The sequence below is a fragment of the Magallana gigas genome, chromosome 7, assembly GCF_963853765.1.
Source record: "Magallana gigas chromosome 7, xbMagGiga1.1, whole genome shotgun sequence".
Lineage (NCBI taxonomy): Eukaryota > Metazoa > Mollusca > Bivalvia > Ostreida > Ostreidae > Magallana > Magallana gigas.
Window position 1 is genome coordinate 39,590,951 of NC_088859.1, and position 19,306 is coordinate 39,610,256.

Genomic DNA, 19,306 nt, shown 5'->3' on the forward strand with positions numbered 1-19,306 from the left:
TAGCATTTGTTTGAATTATAATGATAAGAAATAAGACATAAGTTCAGTATAGAGTATCACAAATTTTTTTAATTGTAGGTACACTTTCCTTTGTGAACAATGGTTGGCTCTTGATCACGAGGATGGCAAAATAGAGAGGATCATTCCAGAGTGTGGACAGAGACAAGATTTTAAAATATTGTTTTCCCAGCATATTCAAAAGAGTCTCACAGATAATCATCTTTGGTTGTCTATTATTATCAGACCGGAAAAGAGTAACTTTACGCGAGTACAGAGACTTGCTTGCCTTGTTACTTTTTTGATATTGACAATGTTAACAAACGCCATGTTTTTCAAATCCACAGAAGATATACAACCTGCAGACGAAGTTAAAATTGGTTTCATTCGATTTTCAATGACTAATCTTATAGTTTCAATTCAAAGTATTCTCATCACAACCCCTCCAGTTATCTTTGTTGTGCTTATTTTTAGAAAAAGTCGTCCGAAATTTGCTTCAAAACCTAACGATAATACGACAGAGAAATCATTAAACAAAAGGGTTTCAAAACTTATAAAGGATAAGAGTTGCTTTATAAAGGAAAAAGATCCTTTAGATGATGCATTTGTTCAAAATCGTCTACCATTTCCATACTGGACTATCTATATAGCTTGGAGTATTAATTTTTTGAGCATAGTCGGATCTACATTTTATCTTTTTCTGATAAGCATGGAATGGGGGAAATCAAAGTCAGAGGAGTGGATCACAACTTTTATCTTAAGCTTCCTGGAGTCATTCTTTGTAGTTGATCCAGTAAAGGTGGTCTTATCTCTCTTTCTCTCTAGATCTCTTTCTTTTCAATCTCTTTTTTCCGCTTTCATTATAATTATGATTCTTGAGAAAAACCAGCGTAAAAGTATATGAAATTTAAAACTCTACACTGGAAATTTGAATGTGAAACATCAGTACGTTAAACTTTGTTTTCTTTGCACATATATACATTATTTTGAAGGTTTTTCATCATCTTTATTTTGATTTAAGTGCCCCTAATTTAGAAATATGACACCATAAAGTTTACCTTTTTCTTCCATTTTTGCATTTTTAGCATTAAACGGCTCGTTTTCAAGCCGTTTTTTGTTAAAGAAAACATTGAGCAATAGCCTGAGCAAACAAAATATTTTCACTAAATATATATCTTTTCAATAGTGATATATGACAAAAAAGTTCGTTTTTGTTCAAAGCGTCGCTCTTTATTTTCCATTCGAAAAAAGATTTTAAAAATGATTGAAAATGATTGAACTAAAAAAAAGCGCGTTACTTTTAAAGTCATAGTCTGCCAGTGAGAGCAAATAAATTAAATAATTAGGCAAAAAATACATTTTGTATCAATTCTTCTTAAAATAACAAAACAATTTAATGTACCTGAAACACTTAAAATAAATGCGAATTATGTGGGCTTTTTGCTAGTATCATACATAGCCCTTTAAAAATAAAAAAATATATATACTGTTTGCAAGTTAAGAATTCAAGGAAAGGAGAGTGAAGTTTGAATTTGTAAAAAATTGATGATCAGTTTATTCAATGTGTTAAAGTAAGGTATGATTGGAATAATTTTAGATTACCATACTCGCCTTTATTTTGGCCCTCCTGTTCAAGAAGTCTCCTGATGGCGATTGCCCTTCAGTGTCCATCAAAACATTACAAAAATCAATTTCAACGTACAAATCGGAAGTACAACGAGCTGATATAGGTATGGTTTTGTACTATCTTTCGGCTTTTTTTATGAACAGTTTAAAACAAATTACCATATTCATCTTGCTTATGCCAGAACACAGTTTTTAAAAAGTTTTGATGTCGATTTAACTATGCTCGTCAATATGACATTCTGTATTTAAAAAATGTGAGATTATTATGGGCCGCCGGAAGGCGGTCCGTTATTTGATACACATTTAAATATTGTTACTGCGTTTCTGCGGGATAGTTGTTTTTTAATAGAATTAATACTATGCTTATTTTTATGAATTAAAAGTAAATTTGCACGTAGAAATATGTTTTATGTCTTTTAGAAAATATCAGATATTTTTGGTTTTACTCGTAAATGAAAAGTAGGTCATACTTAGAAGATTGTTGTATTTGGCGCGTTTTTATCGAGACTATAATCTATTCGGAAAATTTGGGAGTTCTACAATGCACCAGGATCGGTATGCGGGACATACTAAAGACCTGAAAGACTTAAGACCTGAATGTCATTAAATTTTATTTAAATGATATATTTGAATTTCTATGTGCCGTGTCAAATAAAATGACTTTGCGTGTGTATTTATTATATTTCCATGTAAAATGTGGTAGAATATATCATGAAATGACATTATAATTATCAATTATTTACGCAAGAATATGACAGAAATGAAAATTTGAACTGACTGGAAAATTCGAACTAATCATTTTTTTTTTTAATTTTATTTTGAGTTCCCTTGAAATCATATATTTAACTAATGCATTAAGTTTTCATTCAATACAATGCAACAAAAAAACCCCCCAAAAATGGTTTGAAATACATAATCTCCAAGAGAAAAATTATGAGTTGAATTTTGTAATAGAGTAATGTACAAATCAACGTGTTCTCCATTACTTCATACTATGGCAATGATCATACAATTTCCGTTAGAAATCCTTACAGTAACGAAATCTATTCTTTATGATAATAGTAAAATGTTAAACTTCAAAACAAGTTGCTGAAAGTATATCAAAATTTACCATAAAAATTAATACAACCAACTCTTATTTTCTTCTTTGTGGTGTGTTTTTATGTAAACAACCAAATGAATGATTCATACAACAATTATATTTTTTGCGGCCCATTTGACGCTTGCGTCAATATGATTTCTTGTTATATATTGTTAGGAAAGTAAGCCATAGATATGTAGCACACCTGATCAGAATTTGTCCGGTGTCTGACGTTAAAATCGTTCTTGTTGTTATATGAAGCATCAGATAATGGCGTTTATTTCTTCATAGGACCTATTGGTCGAATTTCAACGTTTTTTTCCAAAACGTCCTTGCACAATTTAAAAATGAAGCTTCCACTATACATTAAAATAATTAACATTGACATTTTTTCAATAAAAGTTTTTATAATTTTGCTTGAAATTGAAAAACAAACAAGGAAAAATTAATTTTTATTCTTCGTGTTATAACAATAATATTGCGTCCTATTAGTTTTCGTAAATACATCGCCAGTCTGTATGAATGTGGCAAGGTTTTCACAACAATTTATTAAAATAAGGAGAGTTTAGGATCTTATATTACATGAAAGCTGACATGAATTCATAAAAGCATTTGGTCGCAATATTAGTTTCGATCGCTCCTCTACTACCACTGGGGTATATATACCGGTTGAGCAAGTTACGGTCGGTTGATTTCCGATCGAGGCTTTCTGGCTGTAGTAAAATATTTGTAATAAAGAATGAAGAAAACAGCAATCACTGAAATGCAAAATATATTTATTCTTTGAAAAAATTTCCAAGGTAATCGTACCATTTTGCACAGATAGTGCTGCCTTACTTCGCATGCACATCGAACACGTGTGTCGTTCATACAGAGTGCATAACGCCTGCATCTTTTTGAAAAACCCAGCGGCACTACATCCAACACAGTAGCTAAATGATAGTCAATTTAATAAAGTAACAACGTAACATCGTTTCCATCGGTTTCTACAAAAACACGCCGTTTCTAAAATCTATGAGATCATTGACATTGCTCGATCTGCACAGATCTGCATGTGCGATGTTATTATAATAATATACAGGAAAACAGTCTACAATTTTCGAGGATTTTTAAATATCTGTGCCTGGATTTCAGTCTGTCTTGTTTCGTCGTTCATTGGATATTTTTTGTCAGCATAGTGGTTATCAACGCGTTTTTGTTCAAAACGCGTTTCTACATGTCTTTTCGTCCAAGGTAACGTGTTCGGATGAACGAAATACCTGAATGTAGTGAAGCATGAATCGTACTCTCGGCCTTATATAAGGGGATGTGTAGCGATGAGCAGAACAATAGAAATCGACAACTTATATGAAGGTAGTCGGTCATAAAAGGGAAATAATGCGTATTTATGAATTCATGTCAGCTTTAATAAAAGAATGAAGAAGAGAAAGAGAAAAAGAAAGTTAGAAACCTAATGCTTTCTTCAGTTTATATTTTGACACCAGAAACTGAAGCTGTTAGGCTATTAGGTTGTACAAGTCAATAGTAAGAAATAAAGGATAGACAAAGTAAAGTTTAACCTATTCTGATATTTTCTCATAAATTTGTGTTAAGGTATTAGTATAAAGGAGCTTCAAATAAAAACCAAACTATTATTGTGTAGTCGCTTGAAATTTTGTACCCAACTTTTTCTTCATACTGCATAATTATATAAGTACACATCGATGAAAAAGCAGTATTTGGTCTATAGTCATATCAGCTGTAAAGGTGTATGTGACAGGACAAAAATTAAAAAGGCAGCCTAGATATTAAGAAGCCAATTTTCAAGAGTAACGTCTGCATATATATAAGAACTCTCTAATAGATATCCATCAAGGTTTTCAATCGAAAAAATAATAAAAGTTTGTTTAAAAAAAGTAGATGCAAGACAGTTTGAAATAAAAATTCAGCATAAAATCATAAATTTGTTTTATAACCTTTTGGGTCAGAGAGATGCCACTTTGTTAACAGATAAGGCCATCTAACTGGGTCATTTGCTCAGGTGAGTGATATGATCAATAATTATCTTGTATTGAAACTTAGAGTAAAAGAAATAATCATTTACATTTCAGTATTTATTCAAGACCTAATGAAACCAGACCAAGAGACCGTAAAAGAAGACATAAGAGAATTAAAAGCACAAAGAGAGCAAGAACTCCATGCTAAGGATGCCTTGTACACGCTTCTGTTCTATGCAATATATATGTTTGTTATTTATAGTGTAAGCTACATAGAACGTGACCAGAGATCATATCATTTGAAACAAAATATTTACCAGCAACTGTTTGGTAACAACACATTATCAAAGGTAACATTGCTCACCTCAAGACAATGATATAATTTTACGTTTTATAGTTTTCATGACGGGGATTTTCAGTCGTTTAAAAGAAATAACTCGTACATTTTTTTTAAAATAATAAATATCAAGCTTAGGATTTTGTGTGATAATTTCTTATTTCAATCGTAAGACCAAATAGGGGATTTTTTATCACAGACTTAACGAGGCCGAGTACAGAACGAGTACGCACGCTTTTGCGCAGCGTTTTATATTATTGTGACGTCATCTTTTTGCTTGGTTGACGCCATGGCGTGATAGTTTCAACTGCAGATATTCGGCAAAATTTGTTGAAAATAGCTCGTTTGATGCGTAAAAGTGATATTATATTGTGGAATAAACATAAATTTCTCGAAGTATAAGCTATATTTGGGCTCGGGTCAAAAAAGTTAAGAGGGTTCAGCAACCTAGCCCTCTCTCACGTTTTCTTAACCCGCCTAAATATAGCTTAATTCATATATTTCAAGACAGTAACCATGTATTTTATATTAATGACCTTTAATAGGTGATGTTATATATTTATTTATTACTTAAATATGTCTGAATGTTTTTGATAATACTATAAAGTTTACCATTTCCGTCTTTGTCAAATAAAAAATAGCCTTTATCTGACAAACTGGGAAATTGGGCATACAAAAAACAACTTTGATAAGACCCCTGGAACAAACCAGGGGGTAAAAGGGTATTTTTTTTTAAACATTTGATGCCTTTTAGCAATAACTTTAAGATCTAATACAGAAAAAGAAATCCCTAGGGCAGAAGTTTAAAAAAATGTAAAAAATGTGCAAAATTCATACATTTCAAACAAAACCCCATAGGATCCTATGTTTAAAATTTACAAACTTTGAGATGACCCCTTAAACAAACGGTGTTGTAAATGTCTTATTTTTTTCATCTTAGAATAATGATTATATCAGTAGAAATTCATGTAAAAATATTCATTGAAAAATCTAGGGCATTAAAAATGAGACCCGGCCTCGTTTATCAGGATTTCATTTTATTGTTCCTTTTCAATGACTTCAATAAGACCTGCAATCTCACCGAGGTTGGTCATGTGATATTAGTTAGATTTTCTTAAGTTTAAAACTACCTTGCATCAAATGGTACTTTGTATTTTTAAGAATAACTTTCTTAAATACTCGGTTAAATGTGATTTGTCTGAAAATATATTAGATTAGAACGCCTGTTTGAGATTTAAAGATCGTAAAGTCGTAAATGGCGGGGATTGCGGGGGCTTTGTTGACTTTATAGTACAGCACACATATTGTATTTCTCAATTGTTTACATTGAGTTAGATTACAAATACCAATGAGTTCTACCGATGGATGCGTGACGCTTTTATCCCAATGTATTACCCTCTGACGAATTACGCAGATCAAGAGTTAACTTCAGTTGATAAACAATGGTTTGGAGATATGGCAAATATAAGAGTTGGACCAGGGAGGATTCGTCAAGTTCGGATGAATAAAGGTACAGAAAAGGGTATTATTTAGGAATGTAGTGTCCAAATATACATTAAGACAAACTATGCAATACATTACTGGTATATATTTTATTTGTTTAAATAAGCACCACGGATTTTTTTCTCAACCCAAGATGCACTAATGATTTAACACATAAAATCATTGTCAATTATTACCAAAATTATTGTGACAATGGCACACAAAGCCGAGAAGCTTAAAGTTGGTGTATACAAAGTCAGTAAAAATCTATTGCTCGAGGTGTGGACATGTACAAAATATATATATATATATATATATATATATATATATATATATATATATATATATATATATATATACCCCTTCATGTTGTAGCACAATGCGACTACGAAAAACTGACAGGAACTCACTTGTGTTATGAAAAGTACAACGAATTCGAAGAAGACGAAAGTGAATATTGCCTGGGTTGGAAACCTTATAACCGAACCGTTTGTGATTCTGAAGATTACAAACTAGAAAAATTTACCGCAAGTGCTTGGAAATTTACAAAATCAGCCGATATATGGGGATCTTCTATGATGGGAGAGTATACCGTGTATGGTGGAGGAGGATTTATCGTAAAGTTTACTCAAAATCGTGAAACGGCCATCAAAATGTTATATGAAATTGAACAGAATAATTGGATTGACAGAGGAACTAGAGCAATCATTGTCGAATTCACTTTATATAATGGCAATATCCATATGTTTACGTATGTAAACCTTTTCATCGAAACAACCGAAACAGGTGGAGTATTTCTATGGGTTGAAATTAGACCATTTAGACCCTTTGACTCGTTAAATGTGATTGGGACATACCCTGTATTGTGCTATATTTTATTCATCATTTATCAAATTGTCCTGACAATCCAAACAAGCAAACAAATTCGGAAAATAGGTGTATGTTCCTTTGTTAAAAGCGCATGGAATGTAGTTGATACAGTTTGTTTATTGCTTGGTTATTTCGCTATTGGAGCCTTCATAACTCGAATGATGTACACTAATACTGCTATGACCATGTTTTATGATGACTTGGGTACTATTGGTGAGGACAGTTTCGTAAACTTTAATCACATAGTTATCTGGGACCAAACGTATACCACTGTCGTAGCCTTGCTTGTATTCATTGCAACTCTGCGGATAATAAAAATTCTTGGATATAATCGGAAATTTACAGAAATAATATCCGTTATTACCACAGCATCGACGGAATTGCTAAGCTTTGGAATAGTATTTGCTTTAGTTTTCTTTGCCTTCGTATTTTCCGGAAATCTTCTTTTTGGGAAAAATTTAGAAGAATATCGAGATCTGTTTAATGCCTGGGCCACCCTTACAAATACATTGATCGGGAAAAACTCACTTCGTGGGATGGCTATCGTTTCACCATACATAGCAAAGATTTACTATTTCGTTTACGTGTTTTTTGTCTTGTTCACACTCATAACCGTGTTTGCTGCTGTCTTAAACTCCAGTATTACATCCGTTCGAAAAGAGACTGCCAGCATGGGAGAAATATTCGGCATTTTTGACATGCTAAAAAAAACATTGAAAGGTCTACTTGGAGTCGTTTATCGGGGGAAATCTGGGCACGGATATGAGAAGTCAAACAGTAAGCTTAAGTATATCACAATCAAGTTTTATTACATGTGAACGTATATCGCTATAAGGTTGGATGCCATATATTTGTAATTTATTTTTCGTTGTAGAATACCTGTCCTCTAAAGTTTCAGTATCTGCTAAAATTGATACTCCTACCATCCTAAGGATACTCAAAGGAGCTTTCAATAATACGGAAACTCTTCAGGTAAAATAACCTTTTTTAAATATAATTATTACTTAAAAATAATAAAATAAGGGGATATTTTGTTATTCATTATCAAGTCATTAATAATTTATTTGAAGATAACATCTGAATAAACTGAATAAAAATAGTGGTTTGTATATTTAAAGGGGTATGGTCACGATTTTGGTCAAACAAGATTTTCCCGATTTTAATGTTCACAATGCTTCAATGACGCATTTTCATAAAAAACCAAAATTTGAGTGTCATTCGTTGAGTTATAAGGGAGTTACAGAGCTTACAATTCTTTGCTATGTAAACAAAGCTTTTGTTTACATTTTAAATTAATGTTGAGGTGAACATTCCAGTTTTAGATGTATATAACGTTAGTAACTGTCTATTTATGCTTAAAACATAGACAAATCAGCTAGAAAAAGATTTTCTACTGATATATTGAACAAATGTAAACAAAAACAGGGCACGAAGAGCCATGTTTACATGACAAAGACTTGTGAGTCCTGTATCTTGCTTATAACTCATTGACTGACTCTCAAATTTCATTAGAAATGCATTTCCAAAGCTTTGTACATAATAAAATCAGAAAAATAGATTTAGACCTAAATTGTGACCATGTCATAAGTCACATTGTTTTGTCATGTGCCTTCAACAACAGAAAATTAATAATATTATAACTCTTTCTTTACTCAAAGGATTTAAAAGTTAAAATAATGGGAAAAGATTCCAAAGATATGCATCCTGACAGCGTGTGTTCGAAAAAAGGTCACATGTTACATAGTGACGACACTTTACGTATTTCTAGTGATACCGAGAGACTTACTGGAGTCAATACTCCGCGAGACATTGATTTGTTACTCAACTATAGCAGTTGAACAACAATACGCAATCTTCAAGTTATATTATTGTGTTATTTGTTGTCCTCGCATTTTAAATTTTTTAAGCTTTGTTGATAATACGCATTATAATTTTCGTTGTTTTTTGCTTACAAAATAAAAACGACTGGTATATGCCAGAATAAATATATTTGAAAAAAAGTTTTCACGAGTAATTTTTAAATTACATTATTAACTAGTATATTACTAATTCTTAGGAGTACGAAAGAACTATTATGTATAAGTCAAAGGATGACTGCACTTAGCATCGGCTTTTCAGTCGATTCTGTTGCGTTTATTTATTTATTTATTTTTTACATAATATCGCCTTTGTTAAATTTTTTAGAGTCTAGTCAATTTCCAACATCAATTAAGATTTTAGACTGTGCTACAATAAGCTCATTCTATGTTTTTCTCCTTACAACTTTCGAAAAAAGAATAATTTTCGCTTATCTGCCCTTGATCAAACAAAAGATTAATATTAATAAGCATGATAGGTAGAGCTGACATTATCAGACTGGTACTAAAATGAGACTAGCATGAATTTCTAATGAATTATTTTATACATAAGTCACTAACTGATAACGCCTGTAGAACTTACTATCCGTGTAATAATTACCAGACACACGTATATCTATCTATATATCTATCTATCTATCTATCTATCTATAGAGAGAGAGAGAGAGTATGTTTGAGATGGAAACTCGCTGTGATCGATTGAATAAAAATTTCTTTAATCAATATAAAATTTCAAAATGCAGCATAATGTCATGTTTTACTTGTGAATTTTATACTAATATAATTATACCATTGTCCCTACTCATTTACTTACAGGTGAAAATATTTCGGAAACTTTGTTACATAAATGAAACATCAATTTTACTGTGCTTTATATATTTTCATCGATTTAGTTGAATATGCTTTTAATTAACGGAATGTGTAAAGTGTAAACAACTGAGAAATAAAGCGGGTTTAGACAGGTAGTTTAAACATATTTTATTGTAAATTGGCGATGGCAATAGGCTACGGCATAAGTTCTGGACATTTTGAAAGCTTTTTCCTATAATATGAATATTGATAACATAAGTGATATTTAATATTGAACACAAACGATATTGCATATATATATACATTACAGTGGTAGAGGTAACAATAGCTGAACGGACAAATAATTTAAAAGACAAAGTGTACGTATGGAAATCCAACATCAACATCTAATTAATTACAAATCATATTTTAAGTATTTAATTATTTATAATGCATGCCTCTATAGGTTTCTTTTTATTGGAGTGACTCGGATTACCTTTTCCTAGACGGACATTATATGCCAGGCCAATAATATAGGACTGAGTTTTTAAACAAAGATTTCTATAAGAAAATCAATGCGAGGGAAGTAAATAATTTCTTTTCTTTAAAGGGACATGGTCACGATTTTTTGGTCATTTTTGTCTCCCCGATTTTAATGTATACAGTGCTTCAGTAAGACATTTTTAATAGTCAACAAAAATTTAAGTGTTATAAGTTGAGTAATAAGTGAGTTTACAGAACTCACAAAAAACTGCTATGTAAAGAAAGATTTTGTTTAAATTTTGGATGCTGAAGTGAAAATTCCAGTTTCAGACTTTGAATGAATGTGTGAAACTTTAGAAACTGTTTATTTATGCTTGAAATAAAAAAAAAATCGACAAATCACCTTGCAAAGATTTTTACTGGTATATTGAACCTATGTAGACCAAAAAAGGGCATGAGCCTTGTTTACATGACATAGAATTGAGAGCTCTGTATCTTGTATATAACTCTCAAATTTCATTTGATTGTTAGAAATGCATTCCTTAAGCATTGTTTAATAAAAACAGAAAAATATAATTTAATTAAAATCGTGAAATGCCCCTTTAAATGGTTATTTCTTTTGGAAAATACTGTATTAATTCTAGCTTTTAAGGGGAAAACTTTTGCCCGGGTTAATCCATGTAATAAAAATACTTTCTCCCTGGAATCATAAATCAAAGTTCATTTTTGAAAAATAGTGGGACAAATTTTCACTATCATTTAAACTAAATATAGATGCCAGCCAGACTAATAATTTTACCATTAGGCAACCAAATTTGAGTGTCACTTGTTGAGTTATAAGCGAGTTATAAAGCTTACAATTCTCAATTCTTTGCTATGTTAACAGAGATTTTGTTTACATTTTGAATGTTGAAGTAAAAATTCCAGTTTTATTCCTAAAAAAAAATGTGTTAAACGTTAGAAACTGTTTAACTATAGTTAAAGCGATTAAGAAGATTAGAAAAATCAGCTTGAAAAAGTTAAACTGGTATATTGGACCTAAGTAAACAAAAACAGGGCACGAGCCTTGTTAACATGACAAAGAACTGACAGCTATGTATCTAGCTTATAACGCAACGACTGACTCTAAAATTTCAATTGATCATTAGAAATGCATTCCTTAAACATTGTAAATAATAAAAAAGAAAAATAGAATTTGACTAAAATCGTGAACAAGCCCCTTTAAAGAAAATATTCAAGATATTATATTGTTCAATACCCCTCTGGCTCATTCAGATGGGCCTACGGTCGGAAGTAATGACTGATTTTAATGAAGATAATGATTTGTGTAACAAATGTTGAGGCAATGTTGTCAAGAAATTTCACGTTGAATCTTATCGTTATCCTTGATGGAAATAGAGAGACCGTACTGTTAGGTTGGAATAAGCTACAATTTTACAAAGAAATACATGCACCTAGAAAATAAGTCTTTTATGGACTTCTGTTTGAAGAAATGTGTGGAAAACTCTAGTGATTGAATATCGTTGTAATTTGAAATGTTCTTTGATTTCATTATAACAACTTAGAGCAGGTAGTCGGAGTTGATCAATTCATTGGCCCATTGACCTCTTGTTTTAATTCAATGTACAACATAATTTGCAGTAGTTGCGTATCTGTTAAAAGAATTTTTTTTATTTCAAACGATTGTGATTAATTTGTTAGTTCAACATCAAGGTATACCTAATCCTCCCCCCCCCCCCCAATCTTTCAAACTAAAAAATAGATCATGAAGCTTATTCTTTTGAAAACTATTTTTGCTTTTGTTTTCTTTTAAAAGTACTAGCACTAGCAAAAGTATTTTTCTTATTGATTTGTCTCGCCTATCCTATGGAATTTGTTATATGAATACTCGAGCCAAAAATATCAAATATTTTAGATTCATTATAAATTAAAACCAATCTCTGGAGGAAATCAATAGAACCCATCAACTGCCTTATGTGGATAGCATTCATAGTATTTTGGTCTTTTTTTAGTTTATGACTCTACAGTATCCTTATCTGTTAAATGTCACCTGTATTTTTTATCTTTTCAAATTGAAATTTTCTGAATGCATGTCAAGTAACAAGTAAACATTTGTTTATATACATTTCCTTTGCTTAGCAGATTGACACTAATCAAACATTTTATCTATAAACAATTTATGTCTGCTTGCCTTACCACCACCATCGATATAAAACATAACTCCTCTTTAGAGAATAGAAATGGTCATTTATTGAATGATGCAATAAATGACAATGAACAAAAGGCACAATAAAAAACATGTACAAAGTAAAATAAGTTACATGTATGTACATAAATATCAAAAGAAAGGAGACAGATCATAAAAAGTCAAGTTTGTGCCTGAGAGCAACAATAAGTTGTATCGAAAGACTAGAATACAATTTCGGCATAATCGACCTAAAAAATATCTAGCCAAAATTAAATGAGTCTCAAGAATAATGCATATCTGGAGAAAAAGGGGGAATATTCCAAATCTCGATATCTTTTATGGTACCAATATAAACATTTTCCGTTTTATTAAGTACATATACGTAATTTTTCATCAGCTTTTCATTTTGGAACTGAGAATTTAAGAGGGATGGATGATCGAGACTATTTTAAGACTTCATTAATCTCCATAAGAAGTGCTGTATAAACAAAGAAAAATATTTTGATTGTAAATTTCATTTTGAATTTCATTTAAATATCAAACAATACTTCATAACTTGAAAAATTATGACTCTTTGGAATAACCGTTATCACTAGTGTTGTCTTTTGAGATATACAGTATACATAATTTAGATTCCTGTAACTGCCAGTTTGAAGAATAAAATCATATCGAAATTACGACGTGTATCCTTTGGAATATCAGTTACATTAAAGTTAATTGGAAAATGTTCATCAAATTAAAATTTGGTGAGCGCAGAGTATATAGATTTATCATCATAGTCAAGAAATGAAAAAAAAATTGTCGATCATAAAAGAAACACGAATTTCTCTTATTCTTAATTGACGCACTATCCTACAAATCATTTACTAAAGTATGCATATTGAATTTTTTCGGATAAAATCATTAATCTAATTTGCCGAATACACAAACACGAACAATTTTGGCTGAGTATATTTAAACAAGCCGCGTGAGGTCATGTTATTTTTTTTCTTAGCTTATTGTTGTCAACATGAAAGAGTTGGAATCCTTCCCAACTTCTTTGAATGCAAAAAAATAGATTAAAACATAATAGACAAATGTACCCATTGATGACTTATCGACAGGTTAGGAACACAGTACACGTTTCCATATTTATTCAGGCGAGCACAATAGTGTAACGATATAGAACTATGGCAGATGTTGTTCCCACGTCAGTTGACCGAGCAAGACATCTAAGTATGCATTTATACTTTTATAAAAGTATTATGCTTTAATTCATATCTCATTTTTTTCTTCATTTTCCTAACTGCTCCATTCAATTACAGGCATAACTCTATTTATGCAGATTTTTTAACGTTTGCACTTTTCATATATATTAAAATGAAAAGTTTTAGATCGTGCTTTGAACATTTTACATTATTTGACTAAAAAAACTGTTGAACAATTTTTTGAAAGTAAAATTTATAAAATTCGTAGTTAACACTCTAACTCGTTGCTCTTCGCTATTAGGTTACTCTTGGGGAAAGAAAACATTTATAATGCTATTTTTGCTTTTATTTTCGTTTTGATAGTAAATACGTCACAATATAACGGTGTCTTATACAACCTTAAAATTAAAGGATTATGTCGTGCTTTGAAAAAAGCTTAATCGCCGTGAATCGTTTTTGAAATCGTGTTTCATATGAATAGAAGGGCCATGAAGTTAGTAGGGTATATTATAACTGTAAAACCATAAATAACGAAACAACCTCTCTCAACCTCTCTCTCTCTCTCTCTCTCTCTCTCTCGTATTTTGGCATATTGCCAAAGCGTATAGAGTCGATCTGGCGAACTTAGTACATGTTTGTTTAAAATATATTTGTATTCGGAATAGGATAATTAAAAAAATACTATGTAACTTATCGCACTTAACTTGTACTTTAATCAAATGCATATCAATAAGTTTTGTTATCACTTTCTTGATCAACATAGCAATGCTGAAAAATATTTACAGTCCGATATTATATATTGAGATGATGGATATTTTCACTTGGTATCTGAAAGTTATAAACACTGATCGAGTGAAATAGTACAAACTATTTCTACCATAGTAAACAGATGTTTGCAAAGACCATAAAACTACACGTTGATCCAAAGCAAACTGTACAGCAGCATTGATCTATGTGACCAAGGTATGAACTGTAGATTAATGTTATGATATTAAAATCAAAACATACGCTTGACATTAAGGAACTAAAAACGTGCCCAAAAATTCAGGACAATAATAATGGTTTGTGTTTTTTTTTCTATTTGGTAAAGTGCGGGTGTACCTAAATGTTGGCTGGAGGTATATAAATACAAATAAGAAGGTAAATAGTCAGGTCTAATGCTTGTTTATATAAACCAACTATTGACCAGAGAAATCAATTCAGGGTTTGTATGTGAACCTCTCTTAAAACACGTGACTTTTCCTTCATCGATGTAAACAATAAGAAATGTCTTTTATCGATTGATAATTACTATTAAGTAGTGATAATAAGGTTTAAATTGTGCACAAGAAGATTGAAAATATCAATTATAATGGTCAATGCAATACATTATAAAGAAAATGCACGTACAGCAACAGTATAAAAGTGCACATTAGAAAAACAAACGTATTTAACACGTCGCACACGAAGTCCAGATGTGAAATAAAGTGTAACAAAATCAAAGGCTTTCATATATCATGATTCAGGCAAGTGTCCATTTACAAGTCGTGTTCAGCTTTGATTTAAATTAACTTTAGTGTATATGATAAATCATAATATATATGTATATCTAAAGGAAACGTAATTTTGACCAAATCTTTTTTAATCAAAATTAAATTGAATAAGGATAAATTTAGATGAGTACAACTTCAACGCCAGTTTGACCCTTCTGGCATTGTATACTTTCAATTAATATTAATTAACATTATGTCAATAAGTCTCATTTCTAACTAAACTTGCACAAAGTAAATCTCCTTTAGAACCAAGCTATATTAGCGCGTTTTCAGTACTTTCAGTACTTTGTTCATATTTCCTTCCCAAACGATTTGGTTATAAAGCTCAAAATAGCAACTTAACATTTTAATGAGTTAGTTTACCAATATATATGGATAACTGTCTAGTTTTAATCATTTTATTGTTCATGTCTGATAAATTAAAAAAAATCAAACGTAAGAATTTTTTTCAGATTTGTACATGCGTTCCATGAAACGTCTAAATATTTCAGAAAGATAACTGAAATTTCCACAGCAGAAATCGAAAAGAGTAAAAGTACCTTATTCAATCAGAGCTCAATCGCTACAAATTCAACTCAAAGAGTACAACAGATACAGCATGACAGCTGATGAGGTGGAAAAACACCATAGAGATGCTTAACAAGTGACACAGAAAAAAAAAGTAAAAAAAAAATCCTACAGACAATAGTAGAGATAAACTGCTTACAGGCCTAATTAATGTATTACTCAAATAGCAATAAAAATGTGTTCCTTTCATTTTATGACATCGATTAACATGTGTAAAGTTAATGTATATCTTTAAAAAATAAGATACGTTAACCGAATAAATAATGAACATTGAAAAATGTTCCGTTTTACTGCATAGTCTCATAAGCATCATGCACTTAAAGTAATCACTGCTGTTTATTCATCGTTAAACAAAATAGATTGATGACATTGAATACGATGAGTTAAATGCATTTTCAATAGAATATCGGTAATCATTTTCCCCCCATTTTATTTGACTAATTTCCCTTCACTACGAATTATCAGATGAATACGTTCACAATAAAGGAAGTTTGAGTGAAGCCAGCTACTATAACGATGGGAATCAATTAAATGCATGATGGGGAAAAAAGTATTTAACAGCGAGGAGTAGTAGACAATTCGACAAAGTGCCTGGTTGTTCTAAGAACATAGACAGTCCTTTAAATTTCTTATCAAAGTTTTAGCCATTCAAAACAGTATCCAAACTTTAGTAGACAATCTAATTTTTTTATTGGAATTTATCTCAGTCAAAAATGAGAAAGGAAAATATTAAACCAGAAAAATCAATAAAGTGAAGTCGAAGTATTTCCTGCTTTTCTTCTACAATTTGGTGCTTCATGGCCCTGTTATGTCCTTTATTCTGTTTAAAAACATAAATAAAAATATTCTAAATGTGATATACAAAGCAAAACACTTATCTAACAGAAGAAATAAAGCACATTCAGTATAGTAAGGTTCATGAAATATCATGACATAACAAGGTACTGTTTCATATTCAAGTTAAAAATCATGACTGTAAGAGACAAAATGTAGACGTCACACATAGTAACTCTGAAATAATTTAAGATATCAAAATAATTTCTATGTAAATGGACGGCCATTAATCATATTACACGTCAGTGGGACTTATCATCGAGGAGATATAAGGTCGATAGAAAACCTGCATCAGCTGGACCTTACTCGTGAACTCTAAAGGTTTTCCTGTAAAAATCAGCAACGGCATTCAAACTTACGTATATCAGTTCTTAAACTAATTTTTCATATTTATTAATGTTAAATTCAAATTCAAATGGTCAATTAGCAAATTCGACGGGTTGTTACTACAGTACTCACTTTAAATCTACTAGTAATCATTCCGGCCTCGATATTGTTTAAAATATTTGGCAATCAATATAAAAAAGGCCATTTTTACATAATTTTCCAATGCTTCAAGTGTATTGTCATTTCATTCTACAACCACAAAACAATCCGAAAGCTCTAGCAATAAACTTCGCAAGATACATCGTTCTTAACCACTTGAGAGTTATATAGATGGAAATCAGTCACCCCAACGGCAAGACAAACAGATGTGTTTTTTCATATTATGAATACATTATATTGGGTGAACACTTAGAACTTTGGTTCAGTGTACAAACGGTAATTGTTAAAATTTATATTATTTTTAATATCATTATTTTTTCCTGTGCACAGTAAAGTTTTAATTACCCTGATCTATGATTTACTCATTTATATTATATTATATTATTATTATATTATTATCATTATATTATTACACAAAAATTGTCGTATTTCCAATTTCACAAATTATTACGACGGGTATATTTCTATCATTAAACTAATAATGGCGAAATACACAAATTTTGACGACGTTGTAAAAATGTAAAAAAAAAAAAAAAAGGCTTGTATTTTTAACCTATTTAATTAAAACTAGATTTTCAAGGACCGTTGGGATATTGCATTGGCTTTGCTTTCTACAAACAATTAAAAACAAGATAAATTATCGTTAATCAATACTTTGATTGTTATTATTAGATTTATTACATGAATACTATATATATCTTTTAACTGAAGCTATCCATACATATTGTTTTACTTATAATTTTGGTATACATGATATTCAGACAGCTCTAATGACAGTTCTATCCTATAAAAACAATTTATGTACAATTTCACTTTTTAAGACGATTGGACAACAAAATTTACCACAGCAAGCAAGTTACTGCTAATTGTTTTCCCACAGCCTTTTGTATTTAATGGATTTTTTGGCTAATCAACAATTTGTATAAAACTCATTAAATGAATTAAACATAACCAGAGAGATTTAAAAGGTATCGATGATCATCGGTTGTATAAGATGTTTGAACTGTTTTTGTTATAAAAAATAATTTACATTACTTTTTATGGTGTACGGCCTTCCACAGTGGAAACTATAAATAAGGTACATGTAATCAAACAAGATCAATGTCCATTGAATGTGACCAAATTGAGATAAAATCTTTCAGGAAAATAAAAATAGGATCATAACATTTTTAAACCAATATCATCGATTATATTCTCCATCTATGTTAGAACTTTGATGAGCAAATTAAAATTCTATAGCAAAGTAAGGTGATACCTTATGTTGGCGCAGCAACTGATTAATTTATTTATGAATCAATTTCAAACTGATAATTTCTAACTAGACGATTTCTCAAACACGAATAAGTAATCTATAAATTGGAAAACATTAGTATGCATCGCTTTTTCGTTCTCAAATTCTACGAGTGAAGAGTTTTCCGATATGTCGTCGGGGATTGCGACAGCTAGTCTCTCTTTTTGCAATAGTTAGTTGTAAGCTTTTCCTTTTATTATACAATTAAAATACATAACGACTTAACCATAAGAATTGAAACTTAATTTATCTACAGTAGACATTTTAAAAAAACCCACAACTTTTAAATGTACACATATGAAGAAGTCATTGCGAGATTTTTTTTATTCTCTAAGGATGCTTATCTGTTTTTTGAATATGAATAGTTTTCATTACTTGCATAATTTGTAGAATAGAAATATTTAATTGGGGTTTATAAGAGCGGTTATTAAAGAAAAATCTATATTTGGAGGCGTCATGTTTTTATTGTTTTTCACTTTTAAATAACTTTCATCAAAGTAGATATGTTACTCAATCACTCTAATATCGCCAAAACCGACTACGTTTGATTGAATTTTATTCATGAGGAAATATTGATTACTTTTCTCGAAAACTTCACTCCTGTCGATTCAAATGAATTTATTACCAGTGGTATGTTAGGTGTATATCATCACTTAGCCCCACGATGCGTGAATTCACCCCGAAGAATAAATCAATATTGATTCCTTTAAACTACTGAAAAGCT

The 19,306-nt window shown here is 30.7% G+C and overlaps 1 protein-coding gene across 1 annotated transcript in view; it reads left to right on the forward strand.

The window, feature by feature from the left end:
* The window catches only part of LOC105336435 (uncharacterized), a 41,539-nt gene extending 32,197 nt beyond the window's left edge, over window positions 1-9,342 (forward strand). The window contains exons 23-29 of the mRNA XM_066065854.1: window positions 79-796; window positions 1,595-1,727; window positions 4,795-5,030; window positions 6,353-6,527; window positions 6,875-8,146; window positions 8,244-8,341; window positions 9,028-9,342. Coding sequence (XP_065921926.1) covers window positions 79-796; window positions 1,595-1,727; window positions 4,795-5,030; window positions 6,353-6,527; window positions 6,875-8,146; window positions 8,244-8,341; window positions 9,028-9,207 — 2,812 coding nt within the window. The 3' untranslated portion in view covers window positions 9,208-9,342. The remainder of the gene's footprint in view (window positions 1-78; window positions 797-1,594; window positions 1,728-4,794; window positions 5,031-6,352; window positions 6,528-6,874; window positions 8,147-8,243; window positions 8,342-9,027) is intronic.
* The last annotated feature ends 9,964 nt before the right edge of the window (window positions 9,343-19,306 follow it).